This window comes from Myxine glutinosa, chromosome 4, assembly GCF_964187855.1.
Source record: "Myxine glutinosa chromosome 4, kmMyxGlut1.1, whole genome shotgun sequence".
NCBI lineage: Eukaryota > Metazoa > Chordata > Myxini > Myxiniformes > Myxinidae > Myxine > Myxine glutinosa.
Window position 1 is genome coordinate 208,106,231 of NC_136264.1, and position 20,825 is coordinate 208,127,055.

General features: G+C 42.3%; 1 protein-coding gene across 10 annotated transcripts in view; it reads right to left on the minus strand.

Moving 5' to 3' along the window:
• The window catches only part of RNF14 (ring finger protein 14), a 116,206-nt gene that overhangs the window by 32,899 nt on the left and 62,482 nt on the right, over positions 1–20,825 (minus strand). For all 10 annotated transcript variants that reach the window (XM_078776958.1, XM_078776957.1, XM_078776960.1 and 7 more), the window contains exons 6-7: positions 18,782–18,954; positions 6,585–6,715 (exon numbers count right to left, since the gene is read on the minus strand). In XM_078776958.1, the coding sequence (XP_078633084.1) occupies positions 6,585–6,715; positions 18,782–18,954 (304 nt within the window). The remainder of the gene's footprint in view (positions 1–6,584; positions 6,716–18,781; positions 18,955–20,825) is intronic.

The window sequence follows — 20,825 nt, forward strand, 5'->3', positions numbered from 1 at the left end:
TTTAATTGAATTGAATAATGACAGGGGATACAGGTATGCTTTAACCGTTATTGATTTGAGGAGTAGATTTGCCTGGGTTGTCCCTTTAAAAAATAAAAGGGGTGATACTTTAATGTTAGCCTTTAAGCTAATATTTGATCGGGATAAAAGGAAACCAAAGAAGTTATGGACTGATGAGGGAACAGAGTTCTATAACAAAATATTCATGAAATTTCTTAAGGGGAAGGGTATTAAATTATACAGCACCTTTAATGAAGGAAAGGCAGTTGTTATTGAGCGTTTTAATCGTACTTTAAAAGAGAAATTATATAAAAAATTCACACAACTCGGTTCTCAAAAATGGGTGTATTTAATTCAGGATATTGTAGATAATTACAATAATACAGTTCATTCATCAACACAATCAAAACCATCAGAAACATTTACAAAATTAGAATATGAAAAGGAGATTAATTTGAGAAAGCCCAAGTTTAAAGTTGGTGATATTGTAAGAATATACAAATGGAAAAGTCATTTTGAGAAAGGTTATACACAAAAATGGACTCGTGAATTATTTAAAATCATTGATGTAATGGATACAGTCCCTTGGACCTACAAATTATATGATTTAAATGGAGAAGAAATCTTGGGTTCATTTTACTCACAAGAATTACAAAAAACACAAGTAAGCAGATAATACCCTTGAAAATAATAAATAAATAAATAAAATGTAATGGGGATACGTTTTTAAATCTGTGAACCCCAAACACAGAATCCCACAACTTTTTAGTTGGGGCTTAACTTTTGTGTGTGTATAATGGGGATACGTTTTTAAATCTGTGAACCCCAAACACAGAATCCCACAACTTTTTAGTTGGGGCTTAACTTTTGTGTGTGTATAATGGGGATACGTTTTTAAATCTGTGAACCCCAAACACAGAATCCCACAACTTTTTAGTTGGGGCTTAACTTTTGTGTGTGTATAATGGGGATACGTTTTTAAATCTGTGAACCCCAAACACAGAATCCCACAACTTTTTAGTTGGGGCTTAACTTTTGTGTGTGTGTGTATGTGCGAGTGAGTCATAATAATATACAAACCCTAACCCAACCCAAGCCCTAACCCAACCCCATCCCTAACCCAAACCCATCCCTAACCCAACCCATCCCTAACCCAACCCCATCCCTAACCCAACCCCATCCCTAACCCAACCCCATCCCTAACCCAACCCCATCCCTAACCCAACCCCATCCCTAACCCAACCCCAACCCTAACCCAACCCCATCCCTAACCCAACCCCATCCCTAACCCAACCCATCCCTAACCCTCACATTCAAAATCCCAACCCTAACCCAATCCCATCCCTAACCCAACCCCAACCCTAACCCTCACATTCAAAATCCCAACCCTAACGCAACCCATCCCTAACCCAACCCCATCCCTAACCCAACCCCATCCCTAACCCAACCCCAACCCTAACCCTCACATTCAAAATCCCAACCCTAACCCAACCCCATCCCTAACCCTCACATTCAAAATCCCACCCAAACCCTAACATAATCTTTCTTTTCTTCTTTTTTAAATACGTATTTCTTTTTTTTTTTTCCTCTTCCTCCAATTCTGTCTTTCAAGGCTTTTAAGTTTGAAGAAGTAGAAATGGGAAGAAAGAATTTTCCAGCATTTTCTTCCTCGAACTTTCTTGATATTGCTTAAATCAAGCGTCATTAAATAAAGAACATTGTTCATTGCTTTAGAATCCAAAGAGTCTCCAAGAGGAACCCCACAGGTAGAGTCTCCAAAATAAAACCAACTTTCCAAGTTCCCAAGGTATAACCACATTCCTGTTGAGCCTCCAAGATAGGTATCACATTCCGAGTCATCAAAACAAAACCCCCATTCCGAGTCTCCAAAAATATAACCATCTTTCCAAGTCCCCAAGGTAAAACCACAATTTTCAGAAATATTGGGGGTTTCCGTGATAAGTCTCACATAGTATAACTGCGGACCATCAGGGAAAACTTCCCTTTCCCAATTTTTTAGGGTTTCTATGATGTGTCTCACATAGTATAACTGCGGACCATCAGGGAGAACTCTCCTTGCCCAATTTTTTAGGGTTTCTATGATGTGTCTCACATAGTATAACTGCGGACCATCAGGGAGAACTCTCCTTGCCCAATTTTTTAGGGTTTCTATGATGTGTCTCACATAGTATAACTGCGGACCATCAGGGAGAACTCTCCTTGCCCAATTTTTTAGGGTTTCTATGATGTGTCTCACATAGTATAACTGCGGACCATCAGGGAGAACTCTCCTTTCCCAATTTTCAGAAATTTGTGGGTCTCCAATGTATGACTTGTATTCTGGCTCATCAAGGTAGAACTTGTTCAGTGGGTTTTGTTTTGATAACTCACAACAAGTATCATCATGGTAAAACTCTTTTTCAGGATTTTGTGGATCTCCAAGGTATAACTCTTTGGCTGGGTCATCAAGGTAGAACTCGTTCTGGGGGTCTTGGTTGTTCAAAATGTCTTCAAACAAAAAAATAACTTCATCCCAAGTTGTGTTAAAAGCAGAATTTTCATTTCGTATCTCAGATACAATTTCCTGTGAAAGAAAATAACAATGTATTAATTTAATACAATATTTTTTATTTGTATAAATCAAGCTCTATGAATATTAAAATAAACTTTGTTAACTCTTACACGAGTCTCATCTTAAAAAAAAAAAAAAAAAAAAATTAAATAAATAAATAAATAAATAAACAAACTTACCTCCATTGATAAGAGGTTCGAGTCCAGTTCATCAATCTGAAGGTTGAGTTCTACACAGGTAGTAGGACTCCATGGAATAGCAAAGTTATCCCATTCCATTTCGGCATAGTAGTCCATTCTCAAGTGAAGCAGAAAGCGTGTTTGAAAAAGCCTGTGTGGTCGGTGCCTTTTATAAGGACTGGGTGTGTCTTCCTGTGGAAATTCCCTGGGCGTGTCTTAACTGGAAATGATGTGATGGAAATTCCCTGAAAATGATGTAATGTATTACCTGGAAATGATACAATGCTGAAGAGTTTATAAAGTGGGTGGGACTTAGCAAAAGTGGGAGGAGCTTAGCAAAAGTGGGCGGGCTTAGTAAAAAGTGGGCGTGGCTTAACAAAAAGTGGGTGGGGCTTAGTAAAAATGGGCGTGGTTTACCAAAAAGTGGGCGGAGCTTACCAAAAAATGGTATGTGGCACTGGAGGTGCTCAAACAAGAACATTGAGGGAGGTTTACCATTTTATCTTAGCTCAGTTAAAATATCTTAATAAAGAACCAAACTCAAACATATTTTTTGTTAATATATTAGATGGTGAAGAGAGTTGTAGGAGAATTAAATTATTTCCCACGCATAAACAAATATTTGTAGGGTCGTTGTTTGAGTGGGTTATATTCACCAGATGATATTAAGAGTCAAAGGTTAAAAGGTCCATAAGGTCAGAAGGATCACAGGTGTTTAAGTGGTCTAATGAATAAGGATAACATGTCAAAAGGTTAGAAGGTTCGTAAAGAACAGGGTGAGAGAAATAGAGGTCTTTAGGGGCAATATGGAAGTGAATGGGTCAAAGATTAATCTGCCAGATGATATGTAGAAGAAGGATGATAGGTCTATAAGAGAAAACAAATATTTGTAGTGTTTGAGTGGTCTAATGAACAACATTAAGGATAGGTACTACAGACAAAAGGTTCATAAAGATGAGGGTGGGAGAAATAGAGGTGTTTATGATTTTTGAAAAAGACAAGGGGGTAAATGACATTAGATAGGGATTTCCCATGTTAAACGGAGGTGTCCCAGAAGCAACATTATTACACTACTGAAGGAAATCTCATTTCCTTTCACAAAGCCCGAAACAAGTGTGTGTCCACCCTCAGGAGAGCCAGGAAACAATATCTCTCCGTTCTCAGGACAGAACTCTCTTATCTGTCTCCCTCTTCCAAATCCTGGTGGCGTCTGGTCAAATCTGTTTCTGGTGTTTGTTCCCCCTCCATCCCCTCCCTCACCTCAAATGGCCACACGGCTGACTCCGCACGTGAAAAAGCTGAATGCCTCAACTCTGTGTTTGCCTCTAAATCTTGTGTCCCAAACCCATCCCTCTCTGTACCCACCGTACCCAGTCATACCCAGCTGCTCCTGGACTCTGTGTCCTTTCCTCCTGACAAGGTGGAAAAGTTTCTGTCAACCCTCGACCCTGATTCTGCAACTGGACCTGACAGCATCAGCCCACGGGTCCTAAAATCCTGTTCTTCTGGTCTTTCACTCCCTCTCTCTGTTCTCTTCACCCTCTCTTTTGCTCAAGGTCATCTGCCATCTGCTTGGAAATCTGCCAAAATCACCGCTTTGCACAAAAAAGGTGCAAAAACAGATCCCAGCAACTACAGACCAATCAGCCTTCTCCCAATTATCAGCAAAGTCATGGAATCCATCATTGCTTCAGATATGAAATCTTTCCTCTTCTCCAATGGCTTGATCTCTGATCATCAATTTGGTTTCAGACCTGGTCACTCTTCTCTGCACATGCTGCTTCTGCTTTCTCAACAATGGATGGAGGTCCTCAATGCCAAACAGGAAATTAGAGCTGTCTCCCTTGACATATCACGTGCCTTCGATACGGTCTGGCACCCCGCTCTGCTCACCAAACTCTCCTCTTTTGGTATCCATGGAAATCTCCACGCATGGCTGGCGGACGTCCTCTCTAGTCGTAGTCAACGTGTGGCCCTGAATGGGTTTCTCTCATCTCCTCTTCGTGTTCAGGCTGGAGTTCCCCAAGGCAGTGTTCAGGGCCCTGTGCTCTTTCTGGTCTTCATCAATTATCAATGCCTGGTGTTGGCTTAGCGGTCAGGGTGCCGGCTTGGGATCCTAGGATCCTGGGTTCGAATCCCGGTCGATCGCTGAATTAACGCCAGGGGGGTTTACTCAGCCTGTCATCCTTCAGAGGTCGGCAAATTTGAGTACCAGCTTGCTGGGATGAATGATCCCAGTATGTACCCCGGTTTAGAATAGGTACACCGTATCCCTGCGCATCCTAAGAGCATGACCAAGGGTTGGCGTCAGGAAGGGTATCCGGCCATAAAAACATTGCCTCAAACAGGGAAACATGATTGTCATGGGGCACGCAAGGCTAACCCCTGCTCTAGCGAGGAAAATGGCCTTAAAACGATCATTCATTCATTCATTCATCAATGATCTCTCTGACTCTCTTGAAAATCCTCTCTATCTCTTTGCTGATGACTCTACTCTCTGTCGCTCCATTCTTCATCCCTCAGATCGGCAATCTGCAGCCTTCTCACTCTCTGCAGACCTGGACAAAATCACAGACTGGGCCAACAAGTGGAACATGTCTTTCAATCCTGCCAAATCTCACAGAAAAAATCTCATCCGATTTTCATGTCAGCGAGCTGAATTCAACCAACTATTTTTGAGATCAGCATAGGCCTAAAGTCAACCATTTTTTCCACATTTCTAAAGTCCTCAATTTTCATCCGATTGACTTGAAATCTGAATAGGATTTGCATATCAGCTAATTGAAACCAACCTCCAACTATTTTTGAGGTCAACATAGGCGAAAATGTCAACATCGGCCAAATTTCTAAAATTGTCAGTTTTCCTCCGAAAAACTTAAAATTTGAAGACCATTTGCATATCAGGTCACATAATTCAATTAGAAATTATTTGTGAGGTCAAAAGGATGCTCTACTGAGTGCCATTCTACTTTGTTCTCTTTTGCCAAGTGTCGCTCTATGAGTGATTTTTCATTTATTTGTTCGTTTGTCTGTGAACAAGATATCTCAAAAAGTTGTGGCCGGATTCGGACGAAATTTCGTGAAAACGTGTTTGTGACAAGGAAGAAATGATTCGCTTTTGGTGAAGATCCGCATTCTGATCCGGCTACAAGACTAAGTGATTCTTCACCATTGGGAGATGGGGCCAAAAACGATATATACAACGAAAAGTTGTGGACGGATTTGGATGAAACTTGGTGGACAGGTTGGCTGTGTTAAAAGGACGAATCGATTTTGGTGAAGGTCTGAAAATGGATTCGGATACGAGCATTATTTAATTTTTAAGTGCTTCTTCACCATTGAGAGATCTGGTGAAAAGGAATATATAACATGATATTTTAAAAGGTTGTGGACGAGTTATGACAACTTGGTAGACGAGTTGGTTAGGTGACAAGAACAAGCCGATTAGATTTTGGTTCAGGTCCGAATCCAGATCCGGCCTATCAGTAGGATACACACAAACTGTTCAACCTGGCGGAGGTATGCTCTCGACAGAGTGGTGTTCTAGTTCATTGCTGTACTCTCCTCGTGTTTCTTCTATTAAATTTGCTCGATTGAGAACATGCAGCAATTTTCAGCATCGAAGCAGGAGACGTGCAATTTTGAGTTCTTGTTACCAATTGTTAACCTACATAAAAACAAGTTGCCTCAATATCAATAATGATTAACCAACATACACTACTCAACCTTGTATAAACGAAATTAGGTTAAACTGGAACCACCATCAAATAAATAAAATGGAATGGAATGGTTTATCAGCCTTGCAGGTATAGTTTGCTTCATAATACACTCACCTGGTGTGGCAAGGAGAGGTGGGATCGTTGAAATGATTGTACGGATCTTCCCGGGACAGCACACTGAGACATAGCCAACAGAAGGAATGCTTGCAACCAGAACACCTCATTTTGTTACAACCAGCTCTCTTCTACGAGGGTTGGGTGGTGGAGAAAGGGAAATGGGTATTAAGGGTTAATTGAATAATCACTTAGTTGTGATTAAATGCAATAAATGACAGTTATTATTGTGATAGTACTATCATGTGTACGGCCCCACCAAAAACCACAAGCAATTTGAGACAGGATCTGCACACGCCAATAATATCTGATGGATTGCTGAATTGAGGCTACATTTGGATAGCGCATCACCTGAGCAGTTGCGAGGGTGCCTCAGTTCTCTTCTTACCTGTGTCTAAACATGTACACATGATTGACCAAACCAAACGGTGGCATTACTCCAATCGATTTATTTCCCTCCAGGAGTCAACAAAATTGGTCAACGTGGGTGGGAAAGATGGCAGAAACAAATAAATAATTTAATTGAGCCACAATATAAAGCACAGCATGCCAGACATAAACGAGTTCAATACTTAACATGGCAAAACTAACCCCTGCTATGGCCACACGTGCACACGCACAGAACCGGATGAGATAATTATCGGGGCTGTGTAGTCCGTCCCAGAATGACACTGGAGGTGGTGGCGGAGTCCCTCAAAAGCGGCTTGAAGCATAGCATGCCTCTGCTAGTGAGAGGCCAAAGTTAGAAGGGTATTTGATCCATGATGTGGAGAGAAAGATCGCACCTGCATTTTTAGCATTATGTACACACACACACAAAAAAAAAACACAAACAACTGCAGGCCGGCCAATGATGTTCCATACTCACGCATACAGTCTCAGCCAATTGACACTGATGCCAACTAGAACGCCACTCAGTAGAGCGCATACTCCCGCCGTGGGTTTAGTTGGAATAATACGTTTTGTTTAACATCCCCTCTCCCCAAAACAATAAATGGAAAAAGTAAGTAAGCCCTAACTGTCAGGAGAATTTATTTTGATCTATCTCGGAATTAGGAGAAAAACATCATTTAAGAATAAGAATAAAAGCTTTAATGCAGTAAAACAGAAAAAATCTTTCCCAAAAAAATTTCCAAAAAAAATTCCTGGATCCGGAATAATATCCTGAGCTTCACCAAAAACTAATCAATTCTTCCTTATCCCAAGGGCCAATCATCCCACCAACTTTCATCCAAATCCGTTCAGAACGTTTCCAGATATACACAAAGAATTAAGTTAAGCACCCCTACACAAAGAATTAAGTTAAGCACCCCCTAATCCTGTCCTGAACCTGAACCCCCTCGGGCACGTTTGGGACATGTTGGGACGACAAATTGCGAAGATGGTCCCTCCAATAGCCAATCTGGATGAATTGGAACGTGCATTACATCGGGAATGGAACAACCTGCCACAGCAACGCATACGACGGCTTACAGGGTCTATGAGACGTAGGGTTGAGTCAGTGATCCGATCACGTGGGTCCTACACACGTTATTGACGCAAAGATCGCTAGAGGTCTTCTCAGAACAATGACTGTACGTTAGAAAACATAAACGTCATCCACACTGTCCGTGATGGACCTATAGCTCCATACTTAAATTGAGGTGAAAATATGCCTAAAATTCCCAAAAATTTTCACCTTAAATTATTCAGAATAAAATATTGAAAACGGCATGATTGTTATGTTTTTATGTGACCATAATATCACTTCTCCAGAAAATATAGCAATATCATGGGTATATTACACTGTTTTGACGACAACAAACTTGTAATGTGCGAGGTTGTAAAAAAACGGGGGGGGTGCTTAACTTAATTCTTTGTGTATATATTGTTTACAAACACACGAACATACGAACACACACATGGACGGACGGACACGATCGAATGCATTACTCCCTGACGGGAGTAATAAACCTGAAAATCGCAGAGCCAGAACCAGAATTATTTATTTGGTCTGGGAAGACCATGTGAGGTTTCTTCTTCTTCAGCCTCACAACCCTGGGTGAATATGCGATCTTTAAAAAAAAAAAAAGTTGGAATTTTGCCAAATCTGTTTTATTCGTTTGTTAATATACCTCAGCCATTGACAAATCTGGAACTAAGTCTTTATAAGTTCATCAAATACTGACACCGCGAATGACATTCGCTGAGCTAAATGTTGATGTCTCTTCTGAGGTAAAAAAACAAAACAAAACAAAAAAGTTTTAAAGCATAAAACGTATCAAACGATACATTTTATGAAGCGGGGAAACCTAGTATACATTGTTTTAAAATGATTTTAATGGTGGTTTTAAAATGACAGAATATGTCTTTATTAGAAAAAAAAAATGAACATTGAAGACGAAGCTGCTAAAAAAATACACTGCTCTAACGCATAACCATGAGTTTAAACTACATTTACAACAAATATGAAAACTATTTTCATATTACAATGTTAAATATAGAATATATAGAAGATAATGTTAAAAAAAAAATGAGTCCCATCTTCCAATGGTAAAAAAAGACTTCAAAAAATTCCTGGATCGGGAATAATATCCTGAGGTTCACCAAAAACTAATCAATTCTTCCTTATCCCAAGGGCAATCATCCCACCAACTTTCATCCAAATCCGTTCAGAACTTTTCCAGATATCTTGTACACACACCACACACACACCACACCACACCACACACACACGAATGCATTACTCCCTAGCGGGAGTAATAAGCAGCGTGGGTGCATGGTGCACTGCCGTGGAGTGCACCCAACACCCCTCACCCACATTGTCAGAGGGCCAGAGGTTCTTCCTCTCCTCCCCTCCCCCCCCCCCCCCCCCCCCCATACCACTGTGGAAGCCCACGTAGACTTCTGAGTTGGTTGAAATGTCCCTCTGTCCTTGTAAGCGAGTTATTGCTTTCAATTAGCTCTAATCTGTTTGTACTCTTCTCATTACAGGAAAGCACAGAAACGTGTTGTTTTGTAATACAAATAGCGATGCCCAGCAGTATTATATAATCTTTATAAATATGGAATGCTTAAAAAGTGGATAAATCTATACTTGGTGACAACTCCTCGAGTAATCTGCATTATGAATTATAGAAATTATGTGATGTGCTTCGATATATTTAAAAGCTACATTGATTAATCTGTGCAACATGTTAAAACCTGAAGGAATGTACCTTCCAGACGATGGAATGCGAGTCTGAACTCTAATCCGTGGGATCTATGCTGATCGTTGCCAGATGGGGTTTTACATTTGCCTAACAGAATCCATGATCCCTTGAGGGAACCCTCATCGCTCCAGCCGACACTCCAAAGACGAAGGGAATCTCTTTGTCTCTACAATTTACTCCAAAAGACCAGATGAAGACTGAATTGGCAGAAGACTTGCTCGATCTGTCGTTTGCTGTTTGAGTGTGCTGGCAAAGTTCTGTTTACTGTGTTGTAACTATGTTCGAGTGATGTTTCTCCTTTGAATTAAACTTGACATTGGTCTCGAAGTGTGGACATTCCATTTGTGTACACATTTCCACAACAATATGGCATCCCTGGGTGGGCCACTAACGCCCTGGGGGTCGAAGCACGGGCCAGCCAAGGTGACGTCACGACTCCGATTTTGAGGTAAGAGCAGATGGACCACCACCTGCTGGTAACGGTGTTCCTCGAGACCCATGGGGTGACGTGGCTCCGAATCATGTGAAGATTTAATTCTCTGTTGTGTTCATGTATGTGTTGCTGTACTACAGTGTCTATGATATTACTGAGTTGTTAGCACCGAGGGTTTCACTTAAGCAGGATCTCCTGCTTAAGGGAAAAAACGTCTGGTTGTGATATTACTGAGGTGCTAATGTCGGGACTCGGCCCGATATGCTCTCATCCTCCCCTTCACTTACAACTTTTGCATGACTAGTTAATAGTTATTAAAACTGTAACTCGTAGTAACTTGTTATAATAATCCCTTTATAATCATAACTTGCAGGGACTTTTAAATAATATAAACTTCTACAGTCGACTAGGGAAGGGACTCCAGATCCAGACACATGGTATTCACTATTTCAACTTGGGGACCTCTCCCTTCGTGACAAAAGGTATTTCTCTTTGATGCCTCACAGCTCCCAACAGGTGTGAAACTACCCGTTGGGAAAAGGCAATCTATTTCGCCCAGGCTCCGCGTTATCTCGAAGCACGACTTTCTGCAAACCTGGATTCACTCAAGCGTTTGTTGATTAGGCTCGTGGGAGTCCTTCTCCAGGGAACGGCTGGATCTTAAATTTCTCAAGGTCGTAAACAGCCCGGACTGCCTTTGTCTTTCTCTCTGCCTTACCCAGCCATCTGGAAGCTTGAAACAGTTTTATGATTGTGTTATCAGATGTTGAAATTGTACATATACGTGCACACCACAATTTTGCCTCAGAGCCATTCCCATCAGAGTCTCGGGTACTGACCGTTCTGTTGAGGGGTGGAGGGTGGGGGTTAGGGGGGTTCTCACGGCCGTGTTCGGTTGGCTTATAATAAACCACTTATTCTTTGAACTAAAAACGACTGGACCTTGGTCTTCATCTCCGGCGCGGGAGTCGGCCGTTCAGATCCAGCACTAGCACCTAAGGTTTGGTACCCCTGCTTAAGTGAAAAAAATGCCCAGTTGTGAAAGTGCTGGGAAGGGGAAAATCCTTGCATTAATCATGCTAAAACCCTATTGTCTTACAGGTCTTGACATCCTAAGTCTTAGAGGTACTCAGGCAGGTTCGTTTTAAAGGTCTGCCATCTTGTGCAGAGGACAGTTTATTTACATTGAGCTCTTTCTTAAATGTTTTGGATGGGGGAAGATAAGAGATGGTGGTGAACAGCTGTTTTAAAGACCTGGAGGGAGCAGTGGGATTGGAGAATGAGGGTTGTTTGTTCCAGAGGTGGGAGTAAAGAGGAATGAAGGAGTGAAGGTGAGCAGAGTCTTGATTTTGGCAATTTCACCTGAAGAGGGTTGCTGGCAGATCTTGTGCAACCTGTAGGAATATTTGGGGGACAGAGCATAGATAGAGCTGGGGGAGCTAGGAGTCGGTAGAAGACAAAGACCACCTACCTGCCTGCGGTGAGCGAGTGAAAGGCCCTCGGAGTTAGCTTCATCGCGGGAGATGCCAATGATTCTGAAAGCTTTGGTTTCAACAGCATGAAGACGAGCTAGGTGTGAGGCAGGAGCACCAGCCCAGAGGGGAGAACAGTATTCCATCCAGCTGCGGATGAAAGCTTTGTATGTGGTGAGGAGCTCAGGTGTGCCAAGGAAGGACTTCGCACGACGGAGGATGCCCAGTCGGCGACTGACTTTGGAGGCCAGCTTGGAAATGTGGTTTTCCCAGGAAAGATCGTGGCACATAGCGAGACCCAAAAGCTTGAGTGACAGAACTTCTTGGAGAGGATTCCTCAGAAAGTAGATGGGAGGGTTGTCCAGTCGGTCTTTTCAGAGAGACGTAGTGAGTGTGAGATTTGTCAGGATTGAAAGACATGTTCCATTTGTTTGACCAGTCTGTGATTTTGTCCAGGTCTGCAGAGAGTGAGGAGGCTGCAGACTGCCGATCTGAGAGATGAGGAATGGAGCGGCAGAGAGTGGAGTCATCAGCAAAGAGATAGAGAGGATTTTCCAGAGAGTCGGGGAGATCATTGGTGAAGACCAGAAAAATCACAGGGCCCAGAACACTGCCTTGAGGAACTCCAGCCTGAACAGGAAGGGGAGATGAGCAAAAACCATTCAGGTCCACATGTTGACTACGACCAGAGAGGAAGTCTGCAAGCCATGCGTGGAGATTTCCATTGATACCATAGGAGGAAAGTTTGGTGAGCAGAGCGGGGTGCCAGATTGTATCAAACGCACGAGATATGTCAAGGGAGACAGCTCTGATTTCCTGTTTGGCATTGAGGACCTCCATCCATTGTTGAGACAGCAGAAGCAGCATGTCCAGAGTAGAGTGACCTGGTCTGAAACCAAATTGATGATCAGAGATCAAGCCTTTGGACAAGAGGAAGGATTTGATATCCGAAGCAATGATGGATTCCATGACTTTGCTGATAATTGGGAGAAGGCTGATTGGTCTGTTGTTGCAATGATCTGTTTTTGCACCTTTTTTTGTGTAAAGCGGTGATGTTGGCTGATTTCCAAGCTGATGGCAGATGATCTTGAGCAAAAGAGAGGGTGAAGAGAACAGAGAGAGGGTGTGAAAGAGCAGCGGAAAGAGAAAGAGGGTGTGAATGATGATAGTAGTACAGACACAAATCACGGTGCATAATGCATGGGTTTATGTATTTCCCAAAAGATTGAAGGGTATGGCAGTGTACCTGTCTAGAAATAAACATGGTACTGTGGGAAAATATTGATGAAATGAGACATATTTCGATTTTTAAGGTTATCTCATTTGGAAAAAGCAGATGGATATGCTAAATTGTTCCTTCTCTTGACAATTTGCTGCATTACAAGCAGCAATTAATAAACAGTAGGAGGGGGATTGTGAGTAACCCTGAGATGCCATTTGATAATGACCATGTGATGACATGACGCTGCTTGTGGGTAAAGGTGTTGTGTTCACCAATTAAAGGGTAATTATATGCCTTTGGGAAAATTAGCCAATTTTGTAAGGGATCTTACACGGACCTAGCAGAGTACTCTCTGCTCATGTGTTTCTGATACATATAAAAGTTGGATTTTGTTAGAATGCAATTATGCTGTAGGTACGGACGTGTACTAGGGGTGGGTAGATGATATGTTTTAATAGACCGAGACAGATGTGACAATGGGGGAAGAGCTCACCAAGACGAGCCAGACGATTTGAAGGAGGCTTCTTCTTCAGACACTCCCTGAGAATGGTGATACTTGTACTAGGATTGAGGTTGTTAGCACGAGGGATTTTGTCCTGTGTAAAATTTGCTGAATTGATAACAAGAAAAATGTAACAGACTTGAACTTACATTGATTTTCATTAAAAAGGAGGGGGTGGGGGGGGGGGGGAATATGGATTTTGGGAAAATACTTTTGGAAAATAATGGATAATAATGTTAAAAAATAGCAATAAAAAAACAAAAAAAACTAGGGGAAAATGTATTTTGGGAAAATACTTTTGGAAAATAATGGATAATAATGTTTAAAAATAGCAATAAAAAAAACAAAAAAACTAGGGGAAAATGTTAAGAATTAGACTTCGTATATCATGGAAACAAACATTCAGGTTGATCAATGCACCAAGTTTGTTGGTTTTATTAGTTGTAAAAAATAAAAAATGTGGGGTAAGGTCTAACTGATTGACAGTTTAGTGGTGATATAAATTTCACAAAAGAAAGCTTTAACAGTAAGGATTGGTATTTTATGTATTGTTTCCCAAAGCTAGCAGTATTTGCAAGAACTGCTGATTAACGTTATTAGAAAATTTACAAAGAACCTGTGTCAATGAATAAGATTTTACATAGTTAATTTTGGGCTATGTACCATGGTTTTGATATTTCAACCACAATTATGTACGATTAATGACTGATTATTTGTACTCGTTCTATACTTGTTTGATAAATAATACGAGCAAGTTTGCTGAAAATTAATGGTTACAAAAGTTACAGTAGTAACCATCTTTCTCCTCGATTTGTATTATGAGGACCACATCTTCCAAATTGTTAATCAATGTATTGTTACGTTTGTCGGGTAGTGATTACTTCAGACCAGGTAGATTTGTATAGGTAGCATGCTCCGATTGTCATGTAGAAACCTTGATGTAACAAGTACTTGTGTAGCCCGGATGTCGGATAAAGTTGTATATTTGTCCCCATCACGAGGGGGCGCGGCAGGGCATGTTAATTAGCTCAGGGATTATGTTAATTCCATGTATGCCTTACCCTCGGTGATTTATCCTTTGTCTCTTATGGCACCGGATTAGACATGTAGAGCAGAAATCGTCCTAATAATAAAACCAACCGGAAGCCAGGCATCAAGCACTAGGGCTGACAACTCCGACTTACCAGACACACAAAGCTCAGGCAGGCCGAGGAGACGCCCCGAGGAGCCGTGATTGGCCAGGGCTTTTGACCAACAGGAAGGCCAGGGTAAGAGGCAACTCGCTGATTGGAGAAGGACCGAAGACGTCAGAGCTGGGACGTAAAAAGAATGTCTGACTGGCATTTCTCTCTTGTGCCTGCTCGTTACTGGATGTGATAGAGAAAGGTCGTTTTTCTTCTCTTCGCCCTTCGCCCAGTTATTAACAACTCTGGTCTTCGCTCCGCTCTCTCTTCGCTGCTCTTCGCCTCGCTCTGCTCTCAGCCACTGGTCTGGAACGCGGCAGTCGGTATTTGTCATTCTTGCCCTGAACCAGCGATTGGACCAACTGTTTTCGGAGACGCCACCGGGAGACATGAAGAGGCAACAGGGAGAGCCTCGACCTAGGAACTGCGGTTCTCCATGCAGAGGACGGGCGGACGAGGCCAGGCATGGCTGAAGGAGCGAGCTGCAAGCGGGCCCATTCGCCTCGCACGGAGGCCTTCAACGAGGCCTAGTGAGGCCTGTTTTGCGCCAATGCGCACGCAACGTCGCCAACCCCCCTCCCCCACGCCCCCTCCCTCCCACGATTTTTACGACCCTGACGAGATCCCACCAGTGATCAGAGCCAAATGCACACACACCTTATTTTCCAGTTTATTTTCTCCCTTTGTGTGTTTAAGTCTGTTGTGGGGATGTCCCGTTTAGGCATAAAGTTATCGTGCATTTTCTTTGTACTGGCATTCCGTTTAATAAATCCTTTTGTTATTTTTGTACATTTCTAAAGCCTGGTGTTGGCTTAGTGGTTAGGGTGCCGGCTTGGGATCCTCGGATACTGGGTTCGAATCCCGATCGATCGCTGAATTAACGCCAGGGGGATTGACTCAGCCTGTCATCCTTCCGAGGTCGGCAAATTGAGTACCAGCTTGCTGGGATGAATGATCCTGGTGTGTACCCCGGTTTAGAATAGGTACACCGTATCCCTGTGCATCGTAAGAGGCGACCAAGGGTTGGCGTCAGGAAGGGCATCCGGCCATAAAAACATTGCCTCAAACAGGGAACCACGATTGTCAGCAAGGCTAACCCCCGCTCTAGCGGGGAAAATGGCCTTAAAACAATCATTCATTCATTCATTTTCATTTTCTAAAGCCTGTCTTTGTTCGAGTTATTTTCCGCAGGTTTGAGGACCCCAGCAGGATCAACAGGTAAGACCCTTCACACCTCCCTTTCCCTTTCTTCCCCTGCGTATATAAAGTCCGCATTTGATCAATCCCTCTGAGTTAAAGCTTGCTCGGCTATTCATTCCTGGGAAAGATTTTAATCACCAGGACCGTGACAGTATCATAAGGGTTGAGATCTCTGGGTTGTTGAACATTTGGTGCTTTGTCTTGAAGAACAAAACCACAATTGCGAAAAGACAGACTTTATTTTCTTCTTAAATGGCAGCCTTTGGGTACGTTAAATGCTACTCCTAGTCCTGTTTTGAAATATAAGAGACTGAGTTCGGACTCTGATTTAATGTTCATGTTTAAAACACAAATACACTTTGTTCATGTTCATGCCTGAAACATGCATACATCTGATTGTGGACCTTATGTCTTTGTAATAATATCAAAATACAATCTTTTGAATGTTTTAAGGGAAAACAGCAAACCGCTGAATATGAAGCTGTTATAAGATAAAACATGATCGAGTAATTAATCATATGATCAGTTAGACTGTTAAGAGCATGGTAATTTTATGTTAAGGTGTACTCTACCTGGTTCAGAGTGTGTTGAAAGCAGATTCAGATATGGCTGAATGAAGGAAGAGACCATCTCACATCAAAGAAATTGAGTGATAATTATCTAAGAAATAATAATAATATAGTGAAAATTATAATTGCTCTGGGAAGAGTTACTAACCGAACATTTGGCCAAAGACTGGGTTAATTTTGGCATACACCTCCCTCCCAAGCATGGCAAAGACACCTTCCTCTGGAAGATTGGAAAATGATGTCCACCATTACCACAGGAAGTTCAAGTGACCATTTGCCTGGACCACATTGTTATGCATGGGCTCAAAGCGACCACCTGCTTCAGTTCAGTGCCTGGAACATCCATCGCGTCAGCAGCCAAATGAGAGTTCACGTCAACAGACAAGGGGGTTTCTCCCATTGGCATGGCAACATGTTACCTGCAACTCCTACCGGATGCTCTGACCTGATGTCATTTCTCCATCGACTGCGAAAGGGAACAAAGTCCTGAATGGGACTGCTGGCCAGCGTATAATTGTATGCGGATGGCCATGCATTTTCTCTCTACACTGGGCCTCCATGACTCCACTGGCTGTTTCTGACATGGGCCACTTGGATACCATGGTCCTAACGTCTCCATTGATGCACCTTTCATCTCTGGTCCACACCTCGCACAATCCTGTCGGTCAAGCAACATCTCATCACACTCTGCCCACTCATGCTGTGTGGGGAGGCAGGCCAACTGCAAATGGACAACAGCCTTGTTCAAGATCTACTAAGGCTTACTGCAAGAGTGGCAATGATGCTACGCGCAGAGCAGGGTCATTTCATGATCTTGCCCACCTACCACCATAGTGGAAACCCCATGCATAATAGCTTGTGGGCTACCAAGATATGACAAGTTGTGCATTGCAGACACCAGAAGGAGATGGCCCACATCTGATTTTCAACCACATAAGTGATCAGTCTCTCAGAGTTCCAGCATTCACTTTTCAGCAAAGCATCCTGGAAATATAGTTGCCAAATGTTGCAGGTGTCCAACATCGAATCATGCTGATAGTATCACCGAGATAATGGTGGAAATGAATAGAGGAAATAGTGATAACCTTTATTTTGAACTGAAAATGTTCCTGCATTTGTACGAGGTTAAACTTGTTTGCAGATATACTTGTGCTGTTAACTGATGTTAAAGCGATACACATCTAATGGAATAGTATGTGGTACGCCCCCTGTTGGCACAACATGTCCCAGCCATTGTGGACAACCTCATATAGCTGTATCACCATGCAGTGAATCCCTTGAATGCAATAAACTGAACTGTCAACAACAGATGGATTCAACGAAGAAGACGCCGAGTAACGACCAGATCCTTCCATGCGGATGGTGTATGCATTAGGGAAAGGGCAATTGGATACCCAAATTTGTAATCTGAGGGCCTTTTAATTGTTCTATGAAAAGGCAATGAACGGGGGAATGTAGAAGTCTGCATGGACTTCTGAGTTGGTTGAATGTCCCTCTGTCATTTTAAGTGAGTTATTGCTTACAATCACTTCTAATCTGTTCATACACTTCTTATTACAGGAAAGCACAGAAACGTGTTGTTTTGTAATAAAAATTGCGATGCACAACAGTATTATATAATCTTTAGAAATATGAAATGCTGATAAAGTGGATAAATATATACTTAGTGATAACTCCTTGAGTAATCTGCATTATGAATCATAGAAATTATGTGATGTGCTCAGATATACTTAAGAGCTACATTGATTAATCTGTGCAACATGTTAAAACCTGAAGCAATGTACCTTCCAGACAATGCAATGTCTGAGTCTGAACTCTTATCCGTGGGGTTTATGGTGATTGGAACCAGATGGGCTTTTACATTTGCCTAACGGAATCCATGACCCCTTGAGGGAACCCTGATCGCTCCAGCCAACACTCCAAAGGCCGAAAGAATTTCTTTTTCTCGACAATTTACTATAAAAGACCAGATGAAGACCGAATTGGCAGAAGACTTGCTTGATCTGTCGTTTGCTGTTTGATTGTGCCGGCAAAGTTCTGTTTACTGTGTTGTAACTATGTTTGAGTGGTGTTTCTCCTTTGATTTAAATCTTGACATTGGTCTTGAAGTGTGGACATTCTATTTGTGTCCACATTTCCACAACATCACTCCCACACCCTCTCACCATGATGCGAGCAAGGAGCATACCATGGTGCACACTGTGAGCCGCATGCTGGCTGTGTCGACATGGGTGACACCTGGAACGCCCACCTCTCACCAGATTACCACCCAGTCAGACTTTGGGTAAACATTCACTCATCCCATGTTCCCCATCTCATCTAAAATAAACAAGACTAGTCACCCAGGTGAGCTGTACACAAGAGACTCCATTCAGTTAAAAGTGCACACTTGCAAGTGCAAAGATAAAGTTTTAAGATTCGTACCTGAATGTTTGTGCTGCAGATAGGACAGGGCTGTGAGTTGTTTTCCAGCCAATCATGTGAGGATCTCTCATCTAACATGCGGCGTACCACTCGTTTGCCAAAGCGCTTCTCTATTTCCAACTTGCCCTCATCATCTGCTTGCAGGTAGTCCTCTACAAAGACTTTTGTTTGCTCTGTGCACACAGCAAAACACCAGAACTATTGCACCTTCCAAATGAAACAGGTGCCACAAACACCTTCATTAAATAAAAAGCCAAACAGTCGACTGTTATTGGCGTATGCAAACGGGAGAGGTGTGCAAACCTAAGTTTGGTTTTGAAGCTTTTCATCCTGAAATGTGGGTGGCAAGATAGCCAACAGGTATGCACATTTGCCTCTAAACTGTCTAGCCTGGGTCTGAATCTCAAATGTGCAGACAGCCCATGATGTCACAAAAAAGAAAGGGTGGGGGGGAGGGGAAGGAAGGGGGAAAACACCAAAACAATTCTCATAGTTTCAATATTAGAGTGATATATTCATCAGGGAGGATTGTTGAGTTAAATGTACCAGGCATAATTTGCTTTCCCCTCTTGCTACAGTCACGTGAAAAAGTAAGTACACCCCATGTAGAGTTTTGACTTTTTCAACAGATTTCAACATACAGCTATTTGATCTTCATTTCAACAATATTGATAGATAAAGGTGATATAATATAACAAATAGCATGAAACATTTACATTTTGTAGTCCATTGTATAATTTAAACAAACATAAATGCAAATTTCGCATGTGGAAAAAGTAAGTGCACCCTTGGCTCTAATAGGTGGTATTGCCCCCTTTGGCAGAAACAACCTCAAGTAGGCGTTTCTTATAACTGTCTACCAGTCTCTGACATCGACTGGGAGAAATGTTTTCCCACTCCTCCATGCAGAATTCTTTCAGCTGTGTGATGTTTGAGGGGTTTCTTGCATGCACAGCTCGTTTCAAATCCCCCCACAACATCTCGATGGGATTTAGATCCGGGCTTTGACTTGGCCATTCCAGAACCCTCCATTTCTTTCTTTTCAGCCATTCCTTGGTGGATTTACTGATATGTTTAGGGTCATTGTCATGTTGCAAGGTCCACCTTCGGTTGAGATTCAACTTTCCAACAGATGGCCTCACATTATCCTCAAGCAGCCTCTGGTACAATGAAGAATTCATAGTGGATTCTATGATGGTGAGCTGCCCAGGCCCTGATGCAGCAAAGCTGCCCCAAACCATAATATTTCCATCACCATGCTTTACAGTTGGTATCAGGTTCTTGTGGTCAAATGCTGTCTTTGGTTTTTGCCAAACATGTCTTCTGGAACTGTGGCCAAATAGCTCTACCTTTGACTCATCTGTCCAGAGCACATTGTTCCAGAAGTGCTGATCTTTGCCTAGGTGTTCATTGGCAAACTTTAGTCTTGCCCTGATGTTCTTTCTGGACAGCAAAGGTTTCCTCCTGGCACACCTCCCATGTAGATCAAATTTGTGCAGCCTCTTTCTAATGGTAGACTCGTGCACTTTGACATCAACAGTGGCAAGAGCTACCTGTAGGTCCCGTGGTGACATTCTGGGGTTCTTAGAGAATTCTTTCAGCATCTTGCGGTCTGCTCTCGGGCTGAACTTGCTGGGGCGGCCTGGCATGAACAAGTTGGCAGTTGTTTGAAATCTTCTCCACTTGTAGATGATCTTCTGGACAGTCGAATGATCGATTTCACATTGTTTGGAGATCTTTTTAAATCCCTTCCCAGACTTGTAGGCGCCTTCTTTCTGAAGGCCTCAGAGAGCTCTTTTGATCTAGGCATGGTGACGCCACACACTTCAACAACAAAGAGCAAACCAAACGAAATGTCTGAGGTTTAAATAATACAGGTTCCTCCAAGATCCTCTCGAACGATGTTCTAATCATTTGCACCTGAGCTGGTGCACCCGATTCTAATTTTAGGTATTTGAAGGAGTGATAAATGTAGGGGTGTACTTACTTTTTCCACATGCGAAATTTGCATTTATGTTTATTTAAATTATACAATACAACAACA